The sequence below is a fragment of the Falco naumanni genome, chromosome 12, assembly GCF_017639655.2.
Source record: "Falco naumanni isolate bFalNau1 chromosome 12, bFalNau1.pat, whole genome shotgun sequence".
In the NCBI taxonomy this organism is placed as follows: domain Eukaryota; kingdom Metazoa; phylum Chordata; class Aves; order Falconiformes; family Falconidae; genus Falco; species Falco naumanni.
Window position 1 is genome coordinate 23,949,113 of NC_054065.1, and position 26,231 is coordinate 23,975,343.

The window sequence follows — 26,231 nt, forward strand, 5'->3', positions numbered from 1 at the left end:
TTTAAAGGTATAATTCATAAACATTATTTGTGTACAATATTATATAATTTATTATAACTTAGAACATACTTAATAGCTCAAACTGACATATTAAATGCTCACACGCATTTTTTGAACATTCATTTTCGTTCACTGCCCAAGTATTTTACAATTTTATAGTAATTAGAGGACACAGCATTTTACTTTCAACAGAAAAACATGTACTTTGTGTAATACATTTGGAAAAAATGTGCATTTGCATTCTTTAGTGCCTTGTATAATCTTTTATACAAGGATAACATCACTGTCTAACTCTAACTGCTGTGATGTAGCAACATTTTCACCCAAGACCACATTGCTATGTTTAGGTTTAAAAGAGAGGAGAAAAAAAAAAAAAAACAAAACCAAACAACCAAGCAATAATCCAAAAAGCCCACAACATAAACCAGTGGAAACAAAACAGCAGCCCACGACAATAAGGTTTGACAGATAACTATTACTTTTCAGGCTTTTGTATCGTATGATGAGTTTGTTTTATAGAAAGAAAGAGGTGGTTTTCTCTTCCTTCCTTTGTTTTAGGAATAAATACCTTATCTCATTGCATACATTTTAGGTAGCTGGCTGTTTGCAAACCGTACTTCTTTACAGCAGCTTATATAAATTTCAAATATACCCACGATCAACCATATTATGAACAGTTCACATGAATGGCTCCCACTTATATAAGCAAACCAACTGAAATTTTGTGAGTACAGCTTCCTTATCTGAGTGAAGGTTGTGAGATAAGACTCCATGTGTATATCTAGAGACTAAATGAGTGCAGAGGGCTTATCTTTATTTGCCAATTTATGTGTTTGTACAAATGTAAAGCACCATAAATCAAAGGGGCAGTTCTTAAAGAATAAAATTGATAATAATAAAATAATCAATGGACTGGCAAAAAAAGCCAAAAAATTTAGTGCTAAAGGAATTTTAAAAAATCTAAAATGGAATACCAATGTCATCATTAGACTTACTATAAAGGAAAAAAAAAAAAAAAGTACCTTGATCAGCATAGAAGGGACCAGTGACAAGGACTGTGTAGGTCAGTTTTCCATTAGGTTTATTTGGGGTGAGCCATTTTAATTGAACTTCTCTGGACCCACCAACAGTAGCAAATATATCAACTGGCCCCTCAGGGGAAGCTTCCATGGTCCGAGCTTCTACCTGTAAGTTCAACCATGAGATCAAGATCAAGGTTTGCTCCCATAGCTTACAAACAGAGAAGGAATGACAAATGCAAAATTGTAAGAAAAGTTATTTCTTCAGGAAAAAAAAATAATATTAACACTGCAAGTGTCCTAGTTTTTAAGCATTTTACTTTCATCTACATTTGTTTGAAGCTATCCAGCAACTAACATACTTTATACAGAGATCCCTGTAAGGAACGGAAAATAAATACTGGAAAAGAACAAAAGATTCATTTCTTGAAAACACCATTGCAACTCATGTGGATGGATGTTGTCAGCACTAGGGGAGGAAGCAGTAATAGAAGATCACAGATTTTTCAGTTTCTGCATTTTAAAAGACAACTGTAAGGAACATGCATTGAAATACTGTAATAGATTACTATAGATATTTGATAGAGGAAAGAATATCCTTTGTGGAATATTGGTTGTTCCCTGAATTAACTTCTAAATTCACTGAACAAATTTAAGTTGCAATGAAAAGTAGATATTTAAGAAAAATCAAAATATGATAAAAGAGCTGGAAAACATAGTGAATATGAAAGATGTGTAAATATAAATAAATAAATATTCATTCAATATTATAGGAATTTAGTATTTAAATTTCACAACTTGTAGTAAACATTCAGTGCTATGGAACAAAATAATTTGCTATTACATTATTTATGGCAACAAGTTTGTTTGTCATACATTATTTATTTGGTGTTTTCTAAAGTATAAGATGGTTTCACACCTTTCGAAGTGCTTCACAGCAGCCAATTCATGGGAGTGCTAATAAACGCTATTTTTAAATCTGCCACACCTGCTCTGTTATCAAAATAACTAGACATATTTCTCTGTCCTTGAAACATGAATGTTTTAGTTTTTATAATGTAAAATTTGGAAAGCTCATTGTTTACAAGTGCCAGGCACTGATGTGCATCAGTATAGGTACACGTGCTTCTATATTCATACACCCTTATACTTAAAATAGGTGAGCAGTTGCAGTAAAGCCAACAAAGTACATGCTTAAAGATAAACAAATGCTTCATGGATTTTTTGGATCAGTGCCACATTGATTATTTGGATTTTTCAGTCAAAACCATCCTTATGGAAGAATTTGACTAAACCATGCTTTCTAAACTAAAATAAATTCCTGTAGTTTTGCTGCTAAATGCAGATACTCTGATCTCACCACATCAGAAAAATGGAGAAGTGAACACCAACTATTTTTCCTACAGAAGAGAATTAAAATATTCTTAAAACGGTACAGATTTGTAGCAATCTATACCACATGCTAAACAGCTGCAACAGCAGTATTGTGTCTCTAGCCTTCTTTTATGATCTGCTATTCTTTTGAGTATAAAAAGTATTGAAACACTGTTTAGAATCAGTATATGTACTATTCTCTACAGCTACACCTCTGCAGTGTATTTTGAAAATAATATTTTGTGTAAATGTACATTCTGTAAATAAACACATAGCACAGAAAACTTGTTTCATAGCCGTTTTTCTAAATGTTATTTTGTACACAAATCTGTGATATTTTCAGATGTGTTTATTAATAATAAAAAATACTATGCTATCATATAAGTAACACAATCAAAAATAGGAATGATATTAGTATTGGGAAAATGCTGTCATACAACTAAGTTAAAAAAAAAAAAGTCCTAATATACACATAAGCTAAAAACCTGAAATTTAAGTTTAATAACAGTTGGTTTAGATGACAAATATTCAGTGTTGACCATTTCCATTTATTATACAAGATATTTACAAGGTAACATTTCAAAACCGGTAGAATTTCAGATCTCCTGAATTCCTCTAAAAAAAAAAATCTATTAGAAGTTACACTATTTCTTGAAAAACCATATTTTTCTTCCTTTTTAAGCAACAAAAATCAATTGGAATAGACACAAAAGCAATATTTTCGCTTTACTAAGAAGAGATTAAAATTTAGCATTTCTTAATTTACATGTTACCAATTTGCATTTCACTTGAAAATAAATCATAGTCACTGGGAAAAAGAAGTTAAACAAAAACTATCTGTCCCAAATAAAAATACTACTGAAAAACTGCTAATGCTCTCATAATTGATTAAGATCTTCAGAGCCACCTTCAAAAACATAAGCTGGAGAAATCCCATATTTAGAATAGTCATACAGCATTCGTTCATCACTTAGGGCACATTAAGCACAAGATCAGCAACAAAAATAGCTGGAAGCATATCAGTTTACTGCTGGGAGATGTTTCACATACTATTTAGAGTAGAGGCAAAACATTTCCTTTTCTTTTTTTTTTTTTTTTTTTTTTTAAGTGTGGGGTTTATTCTGTAATTGATACAAAAATCTTTCAAAAAATAAAATGAAGATGCAGTGCTTTAACTTCCTGGCAGCACTTAGGTGAGCCTAAATAAAGATGTTGTACTTCAATTCCTGTGATTAGAGATGGATCACTGGCTTTGGAAAACAGTTTGCGTACTGATCATGGGATGCAGATGAGTACCAGCTACAGCGACCCCTACTTTGAATTGTTTTAAAAGTCAGGTTATTAGTCTGTAGTTCAGCGGAGATGTGGAAAAAGGCTACTAAAAATATTTTTAAAACCCTAACTACTGCCATTCTGTTCTGTACTTTTGCTGCCTATTTGATAGGACAGAAGTACTGAAAACATACATATTTCATCTGCATGCAAAGTCTGGTAACGACTTGTCTTAAACATCACTACTAACACAATGGATTAGGCTATTGCACATCGAATACCTTAAAACAAGGTTTTCTTTTGGGGTATATGTGAAGCTGTAAAAAATGTACAAGAAAAACTGGCAAAAAGCCATTCAAGCTTTTAAGAGTAAATATCCTTCAAAGCAGAGCAAGCTATAAAATGTTTAATGGTTATAAAGTTTAGTCTTCTACAGATAGACAATGTTACCAGCATTTGAAGGAAAGCAATCTTGGAAAGAATATTGGAAATGTGACTAACTAATTATATCATAAAAAATAAAACCTGGAGGTTCTTTCCACAGCACAAAATATGGTATTATAAGTTATGATGGAAAAATAAAGAGAACAACATGAAAAACTCTTAAATCTTCCTTTTTTCCTTTTTGTCTTTCTTTTCTTGTTAGCAAAATTAAAAGTGTATGCAAAGCCAAATTAAACAAAAAAATATCTCAGAATTATCACAGGTTTCTTTCTCAGTAATGTTTGAAAACAAAACCAAGCACAGCAGATATTATTCCAGTTATTCATCGGCTACAGTACTATGAAATTATACTGGATTTATCAGTTCAGCTATATATCTAAAAACCTTTAACAAAATAAAGAAGCCTCAGAAGGAATCTTTTTCACATGTCAAATTTAATATTCCTATATTCTCAAATCATGAAAAAATGAGGTGTCGAACAAGACTGTTAAAATATGTCCAGTATAATATTTCTATCACATACTTGCATTCAAAAGATATTTACGAATCACCATATTTTCCTTGCTCCTGTTGCCACTCTGACTTCTGCAATTCTCAAATTAATGTCAGTCCTTTCAGTCAGGCAGCTAGAAATTTGCTCATTACTGGAACAGTAACTCTTTCTTTATATACGTCCTTATAAATCTGGCTAAAGCACATCTGCACCTTTCAAACTTATTAACTCTATTTAATTTCAATAATGTGTGTTTCAGCCTCAAATTCTGCCTTTCTTCACTGTACCTATGTTCTACTTTGTCATAGTGCCTAACAATGACCTATCAAATCTTTAGCAGCTTTTAAACACGATTTCTTTTTAAATGTCACATTTTGCCAGATGGGTTAGTACTGACCAGAGTGAATCATCACCATTTACTCTGATATTCACTGTCATCTGACATTTATTACATTCCCAGAATGCAAATTAAGGTACTCACCAATGGACCCAAAGCACAACCTTTTGCAGTACATGCCTGGACTCTGAAGGAATGCAGACTCCAAGGAGCAAGTCCATAAGCATAACAACTTAGCTGTGATGAATTTTGCATCAGAATGCCATCCATATACAATCCATAGCTAGTAATAATACCTATAAAATAATGTGATAGCAGTCACTCAATATCTGAAGAGCTACAGAGTTTAGAAGAAAACTAATGCTACGGACATAAGGTTAGTAGTATCAGTATTTCAGTTTACAGTTAAGCCGGTAAGTGTTTAGCAGGACTGTGTACACAACACCTAGAAGAAACATGCTCTCCCATCTTTAACTGCTGAAAACGTTGCAAGTGGATTGCACCTTTTGAAAACAATTTACACTGTTCCAAAAATTACCCATTAACAAAGTTGTTTCTGAATAGTACTTAAGATCACCCTGGAATCAGGAAAACTAAGGCAATTCTATTTCACAGCCTACTCTGCATATGGCTATCAAAACAAGAACTGGAAAGACACACAAAAACATCTCACATCTTAACAGCTTTAGAATCAGAAGAAAATTAGTGATCTACAATATAATTGAAACTTCGATGGACAACTCAGGCCAGTTCTATAACTACAAAAAATAGGTAACAAATAATCTTGTCACAGAAAACACCTTATTGATACTCATTCTTAATTCTCTTACATTTTCTGCATTTTGCCAGCAAACTAGATATCTCATTAATTTGGGTTGGTTGGGGTTTTTTGGAAAAGTTTTACCCACTGTTCTAAACAAAACCACAAAACAGTATGGACGGCTGTTTCCTTCTCAGTATGCTGTAGAAAAATTCCTGAAGTAAACTATTCCTGACCTACTCAATTCAAAGAAAGAAAACATATTTGCAAATATGTTTTTATTTGCAAGATTCTTAGACAGAAAAGACAACATTCCTTCTGGTGTAGCTGGCTAAATCTAGCTCAAAAATTGCAGGTGATTGCTTGGGTCATTTATAAGGAAATCTAAATCTCTGTTCTTCCAAAGGTGCATGACAGGATAGCATGAATCCTGTACAGACTTACACATAAACAATGTTTTGAATTTAATCATCTAAAGGCTGAATTTTACAGATTTGCTTAGACTGTGGAAGTTGATCTTGCACAGGAATCCTTTTTCTCAGGACTGTTCCTCCACCTTTCTCACTTCTGAATATTCTCCTTTTTTGAAAGCTATTTAAGTGTGAAATAAGACCAATAAATGCAAAGCTATTGGATTCATTAAAAGTGAGTTCAGTTCAGAGGATGCCTTCTAATCTTTCCATTATAAACAACATATTTGTATTGTAAAAATACAGTTCAGTTCATCCTTTCTTACCTTAAAACTGAATTGCTTGAAAGTACATTGAGGAAGATTTTGTTTGAAATTGAGAAAAGATTTTCCCCTCTGCTGAATGGAGAAATGCTTCGTAAATAAACGTGTATACACAACTGTTTCAGCTGAGCTTTGAAGAGTTATACTTCAAAAGATTTATATGCTAAAGCAATGCAGAGCTGAGTATGGTGAAGAGATTCACAGACTCCTTGATTCTTTTCTCTTCCAGAAAAGTGAGAGGCTAAACTTAAGTCAGACAGCAGTGACGTGTGTGTGGGAGGAAGTCCTGGTAAATCTCACACTACCAATCCTACCACGTTTGACAGGCTTCCTAAAGCAAAAATCACTTGGGGTTCCATGTCTAGTTGCTTGTAAAGCAAGGGCATTAATGGTTGATATTTGCCCTACATTAAATAAACAAATTATATATGTATATTAAAAAATATTATCTCAGAAAAACGTGAATGCTGGCATTAAGGATGTGTTTTACAGGGAAAAAAGACAAGACTCAAATACTTTAAGTACCTATACCAGTAGCACTAACCCTTTAAAGTAATTGACAAATCATTATTAATTCCTTTGATATTTATGGTAAAGCATGAATCATAATGAGATCTTTGATACTAACGTGGGTGTCTCATGTACCTCTATGGGATCTGCACTGTAACTCAGTATTAATTGACTACACTGTTATTTTAAAGTGTTCCTAAAACCCAGCACTATGTAGCATCTACACTATGCTTGTGGTCAATGCTGTGAGCTTTTCTTAGTCCTCCCAGTACTGTCAGAGAACAATAATCTCTAATAAGCTGTTCCATTATCTCTTGATTTTACTTATGCCTTTGCCTTATATGACTCCTATGGAGAAAATTACAGAACAAAAGGAAAGAAAAAGGTACATTTCAGAACAAAAGAGCTAGTGTCTGACTTTGATATGTAAAGTAATTTTTATAAATTGGGCAATAATTCTTTTAGCCAGGGATAAATAACTTAGTCTCTCTATTTCACGAGTATATGTTTCCAAAGCACACAGAGAAGTTCAAGTTGGACCAAAGTTTACGTACTTCTGAAGACATGCTAGATATTCCTGAAGTTTACCATCCATGAAATATTGAAGAGTATAGCACTTTTTTGTGATTTACAAAGCTTCATGAGTGACACACTGCATCTTTTCATGGTGACCATTTCTTCATAATTAGTAAGTCTAGGTAGCCAGATCGAATCTTGTTTTCATTGAAAACAAAAATTTCTATTGACTATAGTACAATTACATTTCACTTTTGAAAAGAAATCCAACAATGTAAATGAAGTTTAAACTGAAGAAAGTTCCCTTTTTCTTCCTCCTCTCCCCTTTCTGGGTAAGGCCATATGATCTGTCAATGATATTCCAGACATTAAAGATGAAAAGAGGTTTTGAATCTAAAATGCTACAAGCACTTTACTTTTAAGGTACAATCTAGAGGTCAAATCTTAAGCAAACATACTTTTACCTACATCAGTTTCACTGACTACAAACAGAAGTCGCCTCTCACAAGCACAAGGATTTGCAGGAACAAGTACTGGATTAGTTCACTGAATAATTCTATAAATCAGTTTTTCCTATACCTAATATTTCCCATACAGATTCCATATAGCCTGGGAAGATACAGTCCCTTTCAAGACTTCATTTTATCTATTACCTGTATACAAGAAAAGTGAAGTTTCTGAAAAGTGACCATCTAAGGAAAATTTTCAGTGCTGAAAAAAGATAAAATCACTTTTTTTATATGAACTGATTTTAAAAGTGCCAGACCTCAAGCTATACGGCAAGACTGTAATGGATATGTTCTGAAGAATACACAATACTTTACTGAGGCCACTAGAACAGTGAAGGCTCAAAACAGAATATCTGATGCCACATGCCATTTCACAAGCCTCTCCATATCTTGCCTTCAGCTAAATGGTCAATATGGCTTGTATTACACTACCTGCTTATGTGACATGTATGTGATAGAAATAGAGCAGGGTTCTGCTCTAAAGTGGCATACCTCTGGGCTGGGCCACATCCCATCAACCTTGTTATTGTTGGTTTGAAAATAAGACAAAATAAAATGTGCATATTATAAATATATGCAGCATACCGTCTTCCAAATGTCTCTTTGGGTTTTGTTGGTTTTGGGTTTGGTTTTTTTGGGTTTTTTTTTTTTTTTTTGGGGGGGGGGGGTAATTTTTTTTGGTTGGTTGGTTTTTTTACATCTGCTACATAAAGGACATTTCTGAAGCAACTTTAAATAAAGAATTAGGTCTATCATTTCCCATTTTCTATGAAAGGATTTTTTTTCACAAAATAACATAAATCAGCCTTAAATTCAACCAAAACTAGGGACCAGAAATTCAATATCTATGTTTGGATAACATTAGCCTTTGACTTCTAGACGGTCCCTTATCTCAAAGATTGACTTCCCCCATTGAGCCATCCTTATGAAGAAGCCAAGTAACCTTTAATCCTATTTGCCACCTTTGGCCTCAAGGATAGCATATTAATCCCCCTTCACTTTCTCTGTTTGGTAGCAAGCAGCTGGACACCATATATATCAAGAGACGATAGCACAGTCTGTGTTGTCCAACCCCCCAGTCAGCCTACACACCCATTCAACATCAGCAACAGCTAACAATTTTCCACAGCCCATGGAAATAAACAGTAACTTCTGTCATATAGTATCAGAAGAAAGAACGAAGGAGAGAGAGGAATAGCCCCAGAGATCTACCAAGGGGGTGACGATGTATGATATGCAAATCCTGGCAATTCTGAGGTTTCCATCTGAAAAAAGCCAAGTTCAGTAATTTCAAAAAGCACTAGTTGCACCTGGGATACTGAAACTCACCAAGTTTCAACCAATTAAGTCAGAAATGGGAAACAGTTTCTACCTTTTTGCAAAAAAAAAAAAAAAAAGAAAAAAAAGAGCTATATTACTACATTAGAACTTCTATCTGACTATTAGAATACATCAGTAAAATGCTGAAGTAAGAAAATTTAAAAAGAAAGTTCCTTCTTCCTGGTGTTTCTCATATTTCAGTCTTCTCAACTATGATATTTTTCAGCCTCCTATACAATCTTACAATACTGACACAGAGAGCGATTATAAATGACATGGCCACTAGGCAGCCCAAAAGATATGCTGAGAATGAACAAAAAAATCACTGAACAATGCAAGCTTTCCCGATTAAGCAGTTGCTCAGTGAAAAGTTTTAGAGCCTTTTTAAAAATATATTTTTATGAAATAAGGAAAGGAATGGAAATGGGAAATTGGAAAGAAAGAAATAGGAGAATGGGAAAATGTGCCATTCAGTTACGTGATCTTTTTGAACCCCCCCCAAAAATGGGGGAAAGAAAGAAGAAAAATGAGAGAAAATTTGCATATCCCTTCTCGACCATTGTGCAAGTATGAGCATGCTATGGTAAAAAACCAAAGTCCCCACTCCCCTAATGCCCCTCTGGCTGCCAAGCACTCATGTGGTAGCAACTTCTTCACTCAACCACTCAGCAAGAGCACACAGGTGAAAACCAGCAGCCTTTCCCTGCAAGGCAGGGCAGCAGCAGCTGACTTTGCTGAACCCCTTCCATCAGTTCTGATCGTAAGGAAAACCCTCTACGAGCAACATGCATGGCATCCACATATTACCAAAAAATAACAGTAACGAGGGAAAAATATTCTATTGGCTTCAAATGGTAAGAAGATGTGAAAATACCAAAGAACATTTTTAAAGTGGAGAAATACACACAGGAGGTCTACACAGGTTGTATACAGGATTGCAGAGGAGTAGGCTATATGGCAAATTGGGTAATTAAATGCATAGTTCAAAACCCCAATACAGAGATGAACAGTGTTGTCATCAAGGCTGTTGAAACTTTCAGTTTCTATGGATGAAGCGCAAGGGACAGAATATAATTTCCTTAATAAAGCTTTCCTGATTTTTATCACATCTGTTGTTCATCCAGTTCAGACTCAAAGCTTTCCTAACAAGCTATATATTGTACTTCATACAAGCGTAGAATCATTTAGGCTAGAAAAGATCTTTGATTGTTGAGTTCAGTTATTAACCTAGTGCTGCCAAGTCCATCACTAAACCATGTCCCTAAGTGCCACATCTACACATCTTTTAAATACCTCCAGGGGTGAGGACTCTACCACTTCCCTGGGCAGCCTCGTCCAATGCTTGACCACCCTTTTGGTGAAAAAATGTTTCCTAATATCCAATCTAAACTTCCCCTGGAGCAACTTGAGGCTGTTTCCTCTTGTCTATTGCTTGTCACTTGGGAGAAGAGACCCATCTCCCTACAACCTCCTTTCAGATAGTTGTAGAGAGTGATAAGGTCTCCCCCAAGCCTCCTTTTCTCCAGGCTAAACCCCAGTTCCCTCAGCTGCTCCCCATAAGACTTGCTCCCTAGACCCTTCACCAGATTTGCTGTCCTTCTTTGTACACACTCCAGCACTTCAATGCCCTTGCAGTGAGGGGTCCAAAACCGAACCCAGCGTTTGAGGTGCAACCTCACCAGTGCCAAGTACAGGGGTGTGATCACTGCCCTGGTCCTGCTGGACACAGTATTTCTGATACAAGCCAGGATGCTGTTGGCCTTCTTGGCCACCTGGGCACACTGCTGGCTCATGTTTAGCCGGTTGTTGACCAACACCCCCAGGTCCTTTTCCCCTGGGCAGCTTTCCAGCCACTCTTCCTTAAGTCTGAAACACCACCCTCATTTGTTTCCTAACAAGCTACTTATTAAATTTAAAAGGAGAGCCAAGCTCTACATAGTAAATTCTTTATTAACAACATACAGCATGCAAATTTAGTCATGTATTCCCAACTTCTAGTTGTTTTAAAGGAAGCTTGTGAAAATTTATTTATCAAACTATAGGTCTTTATCCTGTGCTGTGGATATGTGTACATAAACATATATATTTATTTGAATAGTTAAACCACGCTCTAAACTATTTGGATTTTTTCCCACAATGCAAGGATAACAGAATCAGATCCTGACATGAACTATTACATGTAAAAAATGCCCATTCCTCTGAAAATTATTCAGACTTTATCCACTAAGCTACACACATGGCCTTCCAGCCTTCCTTCCCCCCTTTTCCCTCCTTCCCCCTCCCCTTGTTCCTTCCTTCTTGCCTTCCTCTAAGCATTTGCCACATATGCTGATGGGATTTTAGAAACAGGGTTAGAATGTTTCTAAGGGGCTAGGAGGCAGTCTTCCAATATGACTCCCACATAAAGAACCATTATTAAATAAATTCTTCAACAGCAGATGACATACTCTTACTCCTTTCTTAAATTGATGTAAGACTTTATAGAATATTACATATATATATGACTTCACAATCAGCAGTTTTTGCGGAATCATTGAAAGCACCTTGTAATAAAGTTGTACAGGTAGGATGTGCTCTACCACAACTGAAAGCAGGGAAAAACTTGCAGGGGAAAAAGTAAATTCATGTGAAACCACTGTGAAAAATAATTTATATATATCAATATGATAAGCTAATGAAGAAAACAATTTCTGTTGCTTTAAATTCAGCAATTTCTGCATAGCGTCCTCTGCTGTGATTTAAACTGTTACGTGCATGATAACAAAATCAAGGTGAATTCCGAGGTCATATGATACTATGCAATACCATTAGAAAAGTAAAATATGTCCAAAAGTTTTACAGGTAGATATTTCACAATGGAAAATATTTCTAAACAAAAGAAAGTTTATTATTTAACTTCCACAGCCATGGAAATGTGCACCTTCAGGACAACTATGTAGAACACAAATCTAATGATTATTACATAGCAATTAAATAAAAGAAATTAATGTTTAATTGGAGGGTGAAATGAACACCCTAGACCGAAACTCTCCAAGAATGCCTATTCCTCAGCTCAGTTGTCCTGAAAACATTAAACAATGAGATGCAGTACACGAGAACTATCAAAAGGGAGCACTTTTGAGCCACTGAAACTGTACAATAGGCTGAAACCCACAATCTCCTAGCTGCAGACAATGATACTATCTCAGGTATTTTATGTGCTAAAATGATCATTAAAAATTAAGCACCACATATAAGCTGCCATTTAGAATATTAATTTACCTTTACTAATCATCTTTTTAACTTGAGGCTAAAAGAGTTCACTTACCATTCGGATACTCAGGCTTAGTCCATGAGATGTTAAAGGAGTCGGATGAATATGACTGGGCTTTTGGAGCAGGAACACCTTCTGGTGTACTCTCATCTGTTACAGCTCTGCTAGCTTCGCTTACTGAACATCCACCTCCAGTGCAAGCCTTAAAATATGAATCAAAACAAATAAACATATTTCAATCTAATACCGATAATTTCAGCCATGATTTTTTGTAAAGTTTTATAATTTTTACATATCTAAACTTAGTAAATTATGCTTTTCATGGAAGATACTTTTTCTTAGCATAGATTTATTTCTTTTCTTAAATAACAAGACGTGCTACTCATGGTATTTAGCTTTCAGGTATAATCTAGCTAGAACATTGTACTACTGTTGGACGTGCAGCATTTTTCATTTGACTGTGAGTCATAAGCACGATTAGATTTCCACTGCTTTTGCAGCTGCAGCTAAAGAAAATGACAGTACTACATATATTGTTTACAGTGCAAAACTCTTCTGGAATTGACTGAAAAGCTCTTACAAGTTCCAGACATAGAATATAGTGACAAACCTGCAACACACTTAAAAAGTTATCTTGATGAATAATCATTGAGAAAAAAACAGCCATTCAGACAGTCCTGCACTTCATGACAGCACAGAAGCGTGGTGTGCAGTTGCAATTAAAAAAGTGAAAACCCACTCTATTATAAATCAATATGTAACAGTTATTATTACATGCATTCAAATCATTTGTATTTCAGTTGCTAGAAAAGAAAAGATTGATTACAGGATTTTTATATTTTGCTTGATTATGAAACAATACAATGTGTTACAAAATTTGCATATTGCCCCATATAACTGGCTATTAAAGTTTTACATGCACAAACATAAGACTATGTAGCTATGGTCCTTAAGCGTGCACATTTTCCAATTACTTGCACTAAGATCAGTAAGAGACAGGAGTTCTTACAGAAGTTAAAAAAATATATTTATATAGGAATACATCAACTCTGTACTGGATTTAAAGATTTTTGGTTTAGTTTATTGTTTATTTTTAATTTTACTGTTAAGCAATAAATCAAAAGCTGAATTCAGCAAAGATTCAGATTCAGACATACTCTTAATTAAAACTTACGGGATCACCTGTGTTTTTAAGAGTAACCCATGTGCTGAAGTGGACAAGTAGCCTGCTCTGGATCATCAGCACACAAAGGAAAAATAACCTTGCTGCCCAATTCTTCAGGAATAAAATGTTTCTTTCAATATAGTATATTTTATCTGAAAGGATTAACTTCAATTTCCCATTTCCCAGTGTGTTTCAAATCAGGGAGCAGTCAACATATTTCCTACCCTGCTCCAAAAGTCTATACTAGCCCCATGGGTAAAAATAAGAACTGTTTGTAAATTAGAGGCTATTTTACACACCAAGATTGTTTTGATTTCACTGGAAATTGCACTTCCAAAACAACTACAGAATGACTCCCTGTGTTCAGTCTGGGCTATCAAATAAAGATAAAAGAATCCAGCCTCAGTTTTGGGAACACGTGAAAATAGCATTTACTTTAAACATGATAGCATTTAGGAAAAAAAACATCAGCTTAGAAGGATGCTCAAACAACTGTTAGCATTTTGATAAGGAAGAGATTTAAGAACATCATCCTTCCAGCAAAGGCAGGCTATTCTTCAAATGATTTCACATCTACTGGCTTCATAAAGAAGCCAAAAAGAACAGCTCTGTAAGGCCTCTTCACTGTACATTCCTTTCTGCCTCGCTGAACAAATACCACACCAAGACTTCCTCAGTGGAGGGCTTTTTCACTCAAGGGGCTCGGTAACTCAAGGTAAGGGCTTTCCCATTCATTTATTTCTTGAATTTCATGAAGTTTAATTTTTATATCTCTGAATCTTGGTGGGGTATAAATTTTCTGACTCTTCTAATGAAAATTAGTGAAAGAAAGCTCATCTGTATTTTAAATAGTGGGGTTTTAGATCAGTATATCCAAATGGACTGGACATCTCTGGGACTCTGGCAATAACATCCAGTGATGTTCAAAGCTATGAAATCCTACACCTCAATTGAGCCCCATTGTGCTATTCTGAACATCACCAAGGAACACATTGGAGGCAAAATTTGAAAAAATACCAAAGCATGTAGACAGCCAAGGGACAGATACAAACCATGTAAGACCACACAGTGATTTTCCAGCTATCACCTGAGCTAGTGTACCCACACAACACAGCCTTGAGGAGACACTTGTTTAACAGGTAAATCACAAAAACAGTCAAGTCATATAAAGGGATGTGCCATCCCAGCTACTAAATGCAGCCTTTCAGCTTCTCATTTGCTTTCAGATTGGTGTGGCTCACACCCAGCCAGCTTTGAGCATGAACAGAGCAAAAGCAAGTTCCTTTGCACTAATCCACAGAGACATGATCTTAGAACTCGCCAGATGACTTTTGGAAAGATACATTAGATTTGCTTTTAAAAGCTGTTGCTCTCATTTATGAATGCAATTGCTACATACTAAAGGCAGTAATCAATTGTGAAAATTGGTAACAGCATGCAAGGACAAACATTTTTTTAATTTTATTTAATGTGCTTATATTAACTTGTCACATAAAAGTTAAAGCCAGCAGTCTGTGAGGTGCTGCAAATTCCGATGTGGATCCCGATTCCTGTGATCAAAGCTGCTACTTTATTTAACTCAACTTATTTCCCATGTAAACCAAAACTAGTTTTTGCATGGATACAAACCAAAATTATTATTACTTGTGAAACAAGGAAAAGAAAAAGGTTCTAGCTGATAGAAATACTTCTTTTTAACAAAAAAAAAAAAAAAAGGAAACATTTAGTTAAGTTTATACTGTTGAAGATATTCTATTGCTGCTTTTACTTGAAAAGTTTTACCAAAATTCAGATCAAATTATATATTAAACACTAAATATTAACATTTCTTTCCAGGTGTATATGTGCTTGATTTGGGGGGGGTGTGTGTGTGTGCTGTGGTTGGTTTGTTTTGGGGTGGGGGGTGGGGGGTGTGTTTGCTGTTGTTATTTTGTCTTCCTTTCATCGAGTATAACATTTGGCTATATTTAAGCTTCATAACTTGAAAATCTCTAATATTACATTCTTCTCAAACTAGTCTGACAAGTTTTAAATACAATGGTCCAAATGATTTAAGAAACCTATCACACCTGAAAGATACTGGGCATTTCATGCCCTTTTAGACTTGCAATTTTCAAAGCTGCAAGGACATTTAGATCTTCTAACCTGTCTATCACAGACCATTGCATTTTATCCAGGTAAATCTGGTTATCTTCATCAGCAGAAGAAATTATCTTTTCTTACTTTCTAGTTACCACTGATGCAATGTAAATATTAAATAAACAAAACTCAAAAGAAATGAGAATTTCTACGTTAATTTAGGAATACTAAAAATGTATTCAGTAACTTCTAGAAAAGGTGTACACTTTGATGAAGTAAAAACAAAGTCCACACAACACTTGCTTATTTTAACATATCCCAAAGCAAAGCCACCAAAAGAAGCAGTCCCAGATTCTAGCTGTTAATTCTCCCCTGATCGTCTCTCCCTGTTCCCCCGTGTACAGGAGCTGGGCAGGAGCAGAGAAGAGCTTTGGCAGAGTGGAGGACAGCACAAATTTGTTTGATTGCCCTGCTTGCTTATAAAGGCATATAACATGCTTGTTGAAGTACTGCCTTAGTTTCGGACATGGCGCTATTTTGTATGCTATACAATTTACTATGCTGAAATATCTAGGCACAAATGAATTAATTTCAACATGAATCTAAGCTTTAATTAGACTGAATATCCTTGTTTTTTCAAGTTCAAGTCAGATCCTTGTCATGACCTGAAGGTAGTTTATTTTCTGTGGTATAATATTTAGAACATTCAAGAGCATGTTAAGAAAAAATGAATGCATACCCAGTCTACATAAATGTAAATTTATTCATAATCAAGAGCAGAATATTTTTCTATGGCATTTATCAAAGCAAATATCCTTATATAGGTATTGTTATAAAATGAAGTGTGCTTAAAACAAGGGACAATCCCATGCTTTCATGCACATATTTTCAGGTTTGTTAGTGTGCTGAAGCTGTTCTATTTCATCACAAAATAAAACCAACGATCAAGAAATGCAATGAAAACAGCAAGGTTTTTAAAAGTATTTTGAATAAACAGACTGCTACTGTTTCTTTCCCTCCCTGCCATTTCCTTCTACATACAGACTTTATGAAGAAAGAACAAATCATCTTGGTACAAAATACGAAAGGCTAACATTTTCAAATACATTCACTGTTTTCTTGTTAGTTGGGGGCAGGAAATATTTTTAAAGTCTTTCTTATATTTCTGGTCAATTTTCTATTAGTTATCATCCAACTTCTCCTTGAAGAAAATCTGTGCTTAAATTACGTACATTTTTTGAGGGCCTGTTTTGAAACAAAACACATACTGCTGTTCAGGAAGGCTCATCCACTTTCAGAAAGAACAGGTTAAAGTGGATACATGAACGATTAAGTATTTAAGATGTTAACAAAATCAGAATATTTTTCACCATTTTACACCTCTACTACACATCTTTACAACTTACAGCTAGTTTTATGAGGTATTCAGTACCCGGGAAAAGCTGCTGAATAGTAAAATCCAGAAAAAGTTCTGTGTTGTTATAGATTACGTTCCACTTTGTAAAATTCTGCTCATTGTTGGCAATATAAATTATATAGCGATCTAGGATTCCATTTACTTCTACAGGTTCTTGCCATCTGTAAATAAGAGCAAAATATGATTAAGACCAGCAAAGATTCAGACCATACTGAAAAATGTAAGGCTTTGTTTAGGGAACTTTGCGGGGTTTATTTTGAGAATTTGAAAATATAGTTATGTAACCATGAAAACAAATCTAAGGATACCTCTAATGCAGTATTTGTAGTCAATAGATAAATGATTAGAGTAGCACACAAAGCAGGGGCTACAAAATGGGCATATCACCAGAACATTTCCTGCACTGAAGTTTGCAGAGGCTATGCCCATATGTAGGTTATACTGATTGCGTAAAGACAAAATGGAAATTAAGTTGGCAAGTGATAATCAGAAGGTTCACAGAACCACTAAACTAATCACTTCTATGCATTTAATCATAATAAATTTAATTTTATGTCACAAACCCTTCTCCTGATTGAACTCACTGGAATTCTTGAATAAACCAATGCACTACTGTGTTGTCAGGAAAGAAGAAATCCTTACTTACTGTACATATATTGTTCTAGAATCCAAAACCGTCAGGACCGGGGCATCTACGTGAGATGGTGGCAGCTGTGCTGTAAACAAGGTGACCTGGGAACTGTTTGTACAGCCAGCAAGCGTGCATGCAGTGAGCAGAAACTGGTGTGGCGTAAAAACTGCTAAATCTAGGGCAAAAAAGGAATACGAATTTACTTTGTATATTCATTTTACCTTGTTTTTCTGTAACTTCCAGAGGGTAGTGAATTCAGAAAATCAAAAGGAAGAGGGACCTGTATCTCTTTAATGTTTCAGCCTTGTCCCAGAGGAGTGAATAGGTACTGTTTTTTTAATAACTGCAGATTTTGACTACTAATAGGTGTAGATGTACTTTGGTTGAGATGACCGTGTTATATAGTACATTTACACTAGAACATACACTACCAAAACAAAAATGTTAGCCTTTTAGGTGCTACATACTACATCAATTTTCTACAGCAGTAAATGAACACCTTTAAGATGATTAAATCAAATCAAATTAATTGAAAAACAAGTACAGGTTCATTAACACAGCCAGTTTGTTGGTTTTGGTGTTGCTTTTTTTTTTTTAAATGTGCTGTATGATACATGAATGTCAAGCATCAATACATACAATGACTCACTCCATGCAGACTTCACTATAAGCATGAACACAAAGGAAACTCATTGTTGCCACCACTAATAATGGTCTGTTCTCTCTTTGCCTGTTTCTCTTCAGCTGCATGAATACCAAACATTTGTAAAATACATTTCTATAAAGAAAAGCTGTCTAATGCTATAACAAAATGACTGTTAAACAGGTCTTTTTACGATGAAGCTATCTTGAGTTTCAATTACCACAAAAAAAGGGGAATAAAATGTAGCAACTTTGCTGAATAAGTACTCTAAAAGATCTTTAGCATCATATATTCTTCCCTATACTAATAAAGGAATGTTTATCAGAAACATTACAGGAGAGTAATGCAGATATAATTTTCTAATCTTTTCCATTTTTTTATTAAAATTCAAATCACAGATTTTAATGAGCAAATCCTTTAAGAAGGAATTTACAATTGAGGTTTTGGCAACAATATAAGGTATACAAGTAAAATGCATATGTTATAGATACACATTTTTAGTATGCCAGAAAAGTTCTGTGTTTTTGCAAGAGGTAACAAATACTAGTGTTTTCAGAGCCAAATAGTATCAAACTATCATTTTGTACAAATCCATATGTAAGCACCAATTCAAAATTGCAACCGACAAAGGCATCATTAAAGCAGAAATGTTGTAGACCCAACTTCTTTCTCATTGGTTTTCCCCTCATATAATGCCTCCAGTCCCCGCTGGAACAGAATTCCTTTTGATTTACTTTACTCTGTATGAGGAGAGAACAATCTCGTGCATTTTTATTGAAAACACACTATCACTCAGTGGTATTGTTCTATGGAGAACACGGCAAACTGTGAGTTAAAAGAAAATGCCATAACCCAAAAAAAAAAAAAAAATCATCAAGTGAATGCCTGTAACACAGTGACATGTTTAATCAACATAATGGGGCTGATTCTACCAGGGTTAAGCAGTGCTTATGTGGGTGAGAGGGGGAATGCACACTCCAGAGCAGGTGCTCAAGCTGGCTCAGCAACCAGAGAAAGTAAACTCCACATACTGCACCAACTGCATTGCCCTCATTAGTGTACACCTTCCTGGATCCCTTGTTCCTTGCAGCTGCCATTAGAGAAGCCACAAAAAGTACAGATGGAGATGGAGGTCTGTGAGACAAGTATCAGATACTCTGTGTTCTGGTGGGCAAACAAGTGACCAGAAGGATTTTTCTTTTAGCAATCCTAAAATGAACAGATGACAGCAATCCATGGCACCTACTTAATTCATGTCCCTGTAAACAGTGAATACATATTCTAAGTTGAAACCGTATTGTGGCACTTCACTTAGCAGAGTGAATATAACATAAGGGAAGGGAGAAGAAAAAAAGAAAAAGTGGATTTCTCCTTTTCCATTTGTTTAACATGAATCACTGTTTTCCTTGTGTACAGATATGGGATCAGGTTGGGGAGGAGTATTTTTCTCTCCTTTAAGGAAATTTCCTTATCAAGGAACTGCTTTTTCTAAAAAGGTAGCTTGTACTGAAACCATAATTTGATGCACACTGTAGCTGTTGAGACTATTTCCATGCATAAGAGTTTCTGGAAATATACAGTTAAATTTGAAGAGGAAGGAACTTTGTCAAGGATTAATAAAAATGAAGGTGGAAAAAATGTTTTATTTCCCTCCCTGGAAAAAAAAAAAAAAAAAAAAAACAAAAAACAAACCACAAATGACTGTAAGTTACTATGTGTGCCTGGAATGGAAAAAGCAAAAAAGACAAGACAGGGAGACAAGCAAAGTGTAAAAGAATAGGAATAACAAGGAATAGAAACAGAGAACATATGAACAACAAGATCCTTTAGGATCAACTGATAGTCATATTGAGAGGGGAGGGAAGAAGGCAAGAGGTTAAAAAAAGGAGTAGAAAGATAAAATAAAGAAAAAAACAATGTGTCATCAGGATCAAAGGAAATCTTATTCCTCCTCTTGATTCAATAATGCCAATGTATTTTGACTAATAAATGCCAAAAGAAAGTTTCTATGGAATCTGAAAGGTTTAGGTGGGATAAAGGCTAAAAAGAAAAATTACGTTAGTGGGAGCAGGAGAAGAAAACTCAGAAATTAGAGACTTAGGAATGGCACTCAATGCATGAGCTTTGCAGTCAATGCAAACCTCTCCATAGATTTCACCAAGGTTTGGATGAGCCCATAAATATAAAGTAGGTAGTATTTCTAAAAGGTTAGAGCCAGAAACTAACAAACAGAACAATAAAAATCCTATTACATCATAATTGATGCAGTTATTTGCCACAATCTGATCTGGCAAATATTTTCCTATTTAAAGTTCAAAGTGTTTCCTAATGGATCAATGGATTCAAGCAACTACAGAGACAAACATGATTCTGAATGAGGAGGGAGGAGGTTCTTAAAACCACAAAGCCACTATTTGTCAAGGTCCTCTAGCAACAACGCCTTGTTTTCCATTTGCTTGATTGCATGATTTGCATAAGATCAAATGTAGGCAATTGTGGACATGAAAAACAGATCACTCTCAAATACATTAGAAATGGATCCACAAGCATTATCCAGAAATGTGTTACAAGAAAATGCACCCCAGTGCATGGAAAACTCAGTGATTAATGTCAAACAAACTATAATTTACAATACAAGGCATGAATTATATGTTATTTTACAATTGATTTCATGCTGTTGCTGGAAGAATTTCATTGATCTCAATTTACAAAACGAACCCAATAAGCAATTTTTTTCTTTTTAACACAGCAAAAACTGAAATATTTTTCTTATACATATACTTGATCAGGTTATACTCCTGTGTGTTCCACAATTCCAGTCACATGCATTACTTCAAAATAGTAAACAATGCTTGTTATTACAATTTTCCAGTAACTACTCCCTTAAATCACTTCTTACCAAAACAAAGCTAAACTTAAAAATTATAGAGGTTTACTGAGTAAAACATAAATTCAGGATTTGGCCTTATACTCATTTCTGGACTCAGAAGGGCACAAAGCACCAAAAGGCAAAGAAAAAAGATATTATCTTGGGGGTACAGGATTCCCTTAATTCATCCTATTAAGGTAGCAAATAGCCAGAAAAATAATTATGCATTTTTCGCATCCAAAAAAAGAAAAAGAAGAAGAAAACTAAAATAAACCCCCACATATCTTTTTTAAAGTCATTACTTCCCCCCCCCCCCAAAAAAAAAAGGGGGGGGGGAGGGGGAAGGCCAGGAGTGAAGGAATGAATCTGCCTTTTGATCTCTTTGATCTCAGAGGCAATACAAACAAACTAAATTCTTTTTAAACTCATACATCTGCAAGAAAATTGCTAACAATAGTGACTATTATTATAATCGACATTTGCATACCACTATGTTTATTATAAATGTGGTATATGTGAAACTTCCCACACTAACCAAGGCAACTATCTTAAATATCATGGTAAATCTAACTACAGTGGTTGGTATATATCCAGTTTCTAATAACCACTAGCATAAGTCCTGATAGCACAATCAATGCATGAGACAGAAAGAATAAAGAATGACCCTGTTTGCATGGTCAATAAGAATATTCACTTTGCTTTGATCAAATTTAATGGGTAGTCATTGAAAGATAATATGCAACACTACAGTGCTACTTTTGGCATGGAATTTGAGAGATGTTACCCAGCTAGAAAGAAAAACATAGTTAGTAGAGTTAAAAAAACAAACAAACAAACAAACAAAACCCCACCAACAACGCTGAAATTAGAGATTTAAGAACTTGACTCAAAACACGAGTTTTACTATCAAGATGTCAGAGTACGTCACAGTTCAAAAATAACATGGTAGTAATGTCTACAATGTTTTAACTTTTCTGTAACATGCAGCATTCTATATTCAGGTTTCCAGCAGGAGAGTCACATACCCTCCTTCCCTCCGCTCTTCCACCCTATTTCCACTCTCCCTGGTTTCAGGCAGCTATTGCAAGGGACAGAAATGGCAAAGTCCTGTCTTAGTGAGCACTCAGTTGAAGCGTGACTTGCGTAAGGAGCCCCACATAGTTTCTCTCAAGAAAATAATTGAGACAATAGCTATGCTATTGCTATAGTCAAAGGAAAATAATACAGCAGCACTGTAGCAAGGGATTGTTAGCAGCACAACAAAGAAAACCTGCTGAGAGAGTATGAAGATGAAAAACTTCCAAAGAATTCCAATCACCAGTTTGTTTACGTAGGTAGACTGTATGACTGCTTCAGCTCATTACTCACATCCTTATTCTGTTCTCTCATCTTCTTTCTCATAGTTTGTTAAATAAACTCACAGTAATTTAATATTTAATTAGAAGGTAAACTCTTTGGGACCATAAATCTGCATCACTAAATACAAAAATATCTCCATCTGATCTTTATGCACTATCCCCCCCCCCAAAAAAAAATAAATCATAAAGTGCCAAGATTGTATTATCAAGCTTGCTCCATCAGACTTCATTAGCAGTTCTATCCCTTCCACCATTTTCTGAAAGCAAGCAACAACTCATACATAACTTTTAGAACAGTATATCCTGCCTTCTGTACTTATAAAGCACCAGTCACTTAATTATATTGACTCTCAAAGAACCATCACTAACATACAACCTTCCTCCTGGGAAGGTATAATACTAACGCTGAATCTTTTTCACAGATCTGTGAACCCCATGCCATACTCATCACTACTTTGAAAATCTTTCAGAAAAAACAGGGTGTTGCAAATGACACCACTTGCCTACTTCAGGCAACTTGATCAGGTCCAAGAAAACAGCATGCTCACACAATAGCTAACTGTATAGACTAGCAATGAATGGCCTTTCACATGTGGCACTGGCCCATTAATTGAAAAAAAAAACCAACAGCTGTCTTCGAAGTTAACATCAAATTCTGCTGGATATTAATTAAGAATGTTCCAGAGTGAGATTTGACAGAATTTTTTGAAGCCACTGAAAACAAGGGCAAGAAATAAAGAGACACAAATAAACTCATGGTCACAAATAATTATTTTCAGGAAGCACCGTAAGCTGCTGTTCTGCTTTCTAGCCAGCAAAGACTGACGCAATAGCATGTGGACAAACCAACTTTGCTTCTAGCTGGCCAACAAATGCTGATGTGTTTTAGAAGCTATTTGCTCAGCAGTAAATATCCCTTGTTTTCCAAATTACTTATAAAAGAGTAAATCCGCATTTCCATTTAAGATTTATACACTTCAGAAGAGTTCAGAAAAGTATATACAATTTCCAGGCCCCATCTGAGGAATTCAAGAGCATTGCACAAAACCATGTATCATATGGGAACAACGAAACCATGAGAGTCATGGGTTAGACTCTGTGTAAAAGTTCTATTCTAGAAGAAATACTCTTCAGCACAAATGTGAAACCAAAGGATCTTTAATAATTTCAGCTTGCAATTGTTTCAAACACCTAATAAAGATATTACATGAATATACTTCATATATATAGAATATTAATATAGAACTACAGTTCCACTTCTGGAAAAGTGGTAGCTCCAAAGTACTTTAGTGCTTTTAGATATATTTATGTTTTAACAGCAGAGATTGTAAGGTCTATTTGTTTTCACATTTAGTAACAGTGCTCTTAAGTAACAGTTATGCTCTTACAACCTTTAATTGTTGCCCAGAAAACCTTTCTGCTATTAATCAGCCCAAACTCTTGTACTTATCTGAGCACAAACTCATTCCTCAAATGTTGTTTCATCCTGATCATTTCACAAGCCCACATTAGCATCCATTCCTGATTATTGTTTCATTTTTCCTTTTTTTTTTTAATTTCCCTAGAGCAAGGTACATATCTTTTTAATTAAACATGCATATTATTCCTTTCCCATGGCAAAAGTTAGAATACAACGATTCCAGTCTTTTATTTTAAAGCCATGTCCCTGGTTTTTTGAAAGGCTTCTCTTGCTGTCAAAACAACACATAACCAGCCAGTGCAAACACTGAGCATCAAATGAACCTAATGAGCTTCCAAGTTACATCTTTGTTTAGTAGAATTAAAACCATGCATTGTCTTCCTAGTTTACCTCGTTACAACAGCTGGACAAATAAGGTGAGTTTGAAAGCCGGAGGGGGAGAAAGCAGAAAGGGGACAGAGCATGTTAATTTTTACCAGACGAAGAGAATTATGGTCATACCAATATCACTATCATAGTTTTATTTCTCTCTTTGTAATTTCTTTGCACATCATGTGGCATAATGTAGTCCCATTTTAAGATTTAAATGAAAATTTCCATTCATGAATGCTTCCAATCCAGTCACTGTATTGCTATCAGCTTAAATAGAGGGGATTTGTTATTATACATCAATAAGAACCATGACTTCTCAATCAACTTCACATCCAAAAAAGTGAAAAAGGAAAAAAAAGTGTTTTGAACATTTTTCTTGTGTATTACTTCAGCTTTATGTTCACAACTGGGAAATATATTTGTGCTAGGCATCTTTGTTGTGAATTTGAATCTCACATACCTGCTGCTACAAAACTGAAACTACTCTGGATTGACATTCGTGTGACCAAGAATCCCTCGGCTCACTAACAGAAGTACATCCGGCATTCCCAAGTAATTCTGATTTTACTGCAGTGGAAGAAACAGAATTCAGAACCACCTTACATTTGGTGCTGAGTTAATTTTATCAAGTCAAGAGAAGTGCCTGACTGCCACTTTTACAACCCACTGAAGAGCACATATGAATGTGCCACTGTGGTAAGAGAAGCCAGTAAGATATTAAGTTATACAAGAACATGTGGTAAGTAATACAGCAACTATTACTATCCATTTTAAATAAATCAATAGTGCAGTCTCAACTGGAATAGCATATATTACAGAGTGCAGAAATAGTGTCTGTCTGGAAAATGGCAGTGAGAAAGCACAGGCTTATGTACACTCTCTTAGGAAGAGAGGCTGAAAAAACAACCTGAGAAAAGGAAACAAAGATGACACATCATACAGGTATATAAGATATTAAGTGCTACACAGAAAAGCAATTAGGACCCTGTGTTTCCATGAAGTCCCTTTCAATAATACAGGGGGGAAAAGGACATCCAAAAAAGTTGAATTTTCAGAGAAACTCATCCCACCCAAAATCATGGAACATCTACCACTAACAAGAAGATTCAAGTTTATATTTATAAATCAGATTTTGGGGGACAGATATTAAATACCAACATCATGTTTTTCAAATTATTTTTATAAGCATCACTGCAATTTGCAAATCTGTAAGACTCCTGCAAGATTTCTATACTTTATCTGAGACTACTTAGAACTCTTCAACACTGTATCTTATTCTATTTGTTAAGCTTTCCTTCCTAAGCAAAGAAAAAGAGGGATGAGAGGAAAGAAATTAATTTCCAAAGGAAATATTTTCTTTGTCAAAAAGTAAACAATTTTACTAGAAGATCTTTACTTCTTAAAATTGAATATGCATACTAAATTGCAAAATACCATTCTAACCCCAAAACAATTGTTTTAATCAACAAAATAGTCAACAAAAATTCATCACGCAAGCAAAAACTTGAGACAGCATGCTCAGACCAGAAATTGGAATCTAAGCAAGAAAATGTTGACACTGGCTGTTTCAACTGCTATAAAATAGAGGTTACAGATTAGTGATTTATAGGTTATGAGCTATATTTAGTAATATATACATTTTACATCCATTATGGGTAACTCGTTCCACCATTTTGTATAGTAGCAGGCATGCAAGATGATTAGAGAACAGCTCTCACTATTCAGGCAAGGCATCAT

At 35.0% G+C, this 26,231-nt stretch overlaps 1 protein-coding gene across 1 annotated transcript in view; it reads right to left on the reverse strand.

Annotated features, from left to right (window-relative positions):
* Positions 1 to 26,231, reverse strand: part of USH2A (usherin) — a 391,715-nt gene that overhangs the window by 175,937 nt on the left and 189,547 nt on the right. The window contains exons 32-36 of the mRNA XM_040612018.1: positions 17,848 to 18,007; positions 17,191 to 17,362; positions 12,595 to 12,742; positions 5,084 to 5,235; positions 1,023 to 1,185 (exon numbers count right to left, since the gene is read on the reverse strand). Coding sequence (XP_040467952.1) covers positions 1,023 to 1,185; positions 5,084 to 5,235; positions 12,595 to 12,742; positions 17,191 to 17,362; positions 17,848 to 18,007 — 795 coding nt within the window. The remainder of the gene's footprint in view (positions 1 to 1,022; positions 1,186 to 5,083; positions 5,236 to 12,594; positions 12,743 to 17,190; positions 17,363 to 17,847; positions 18,008 to 26,231) is intronic.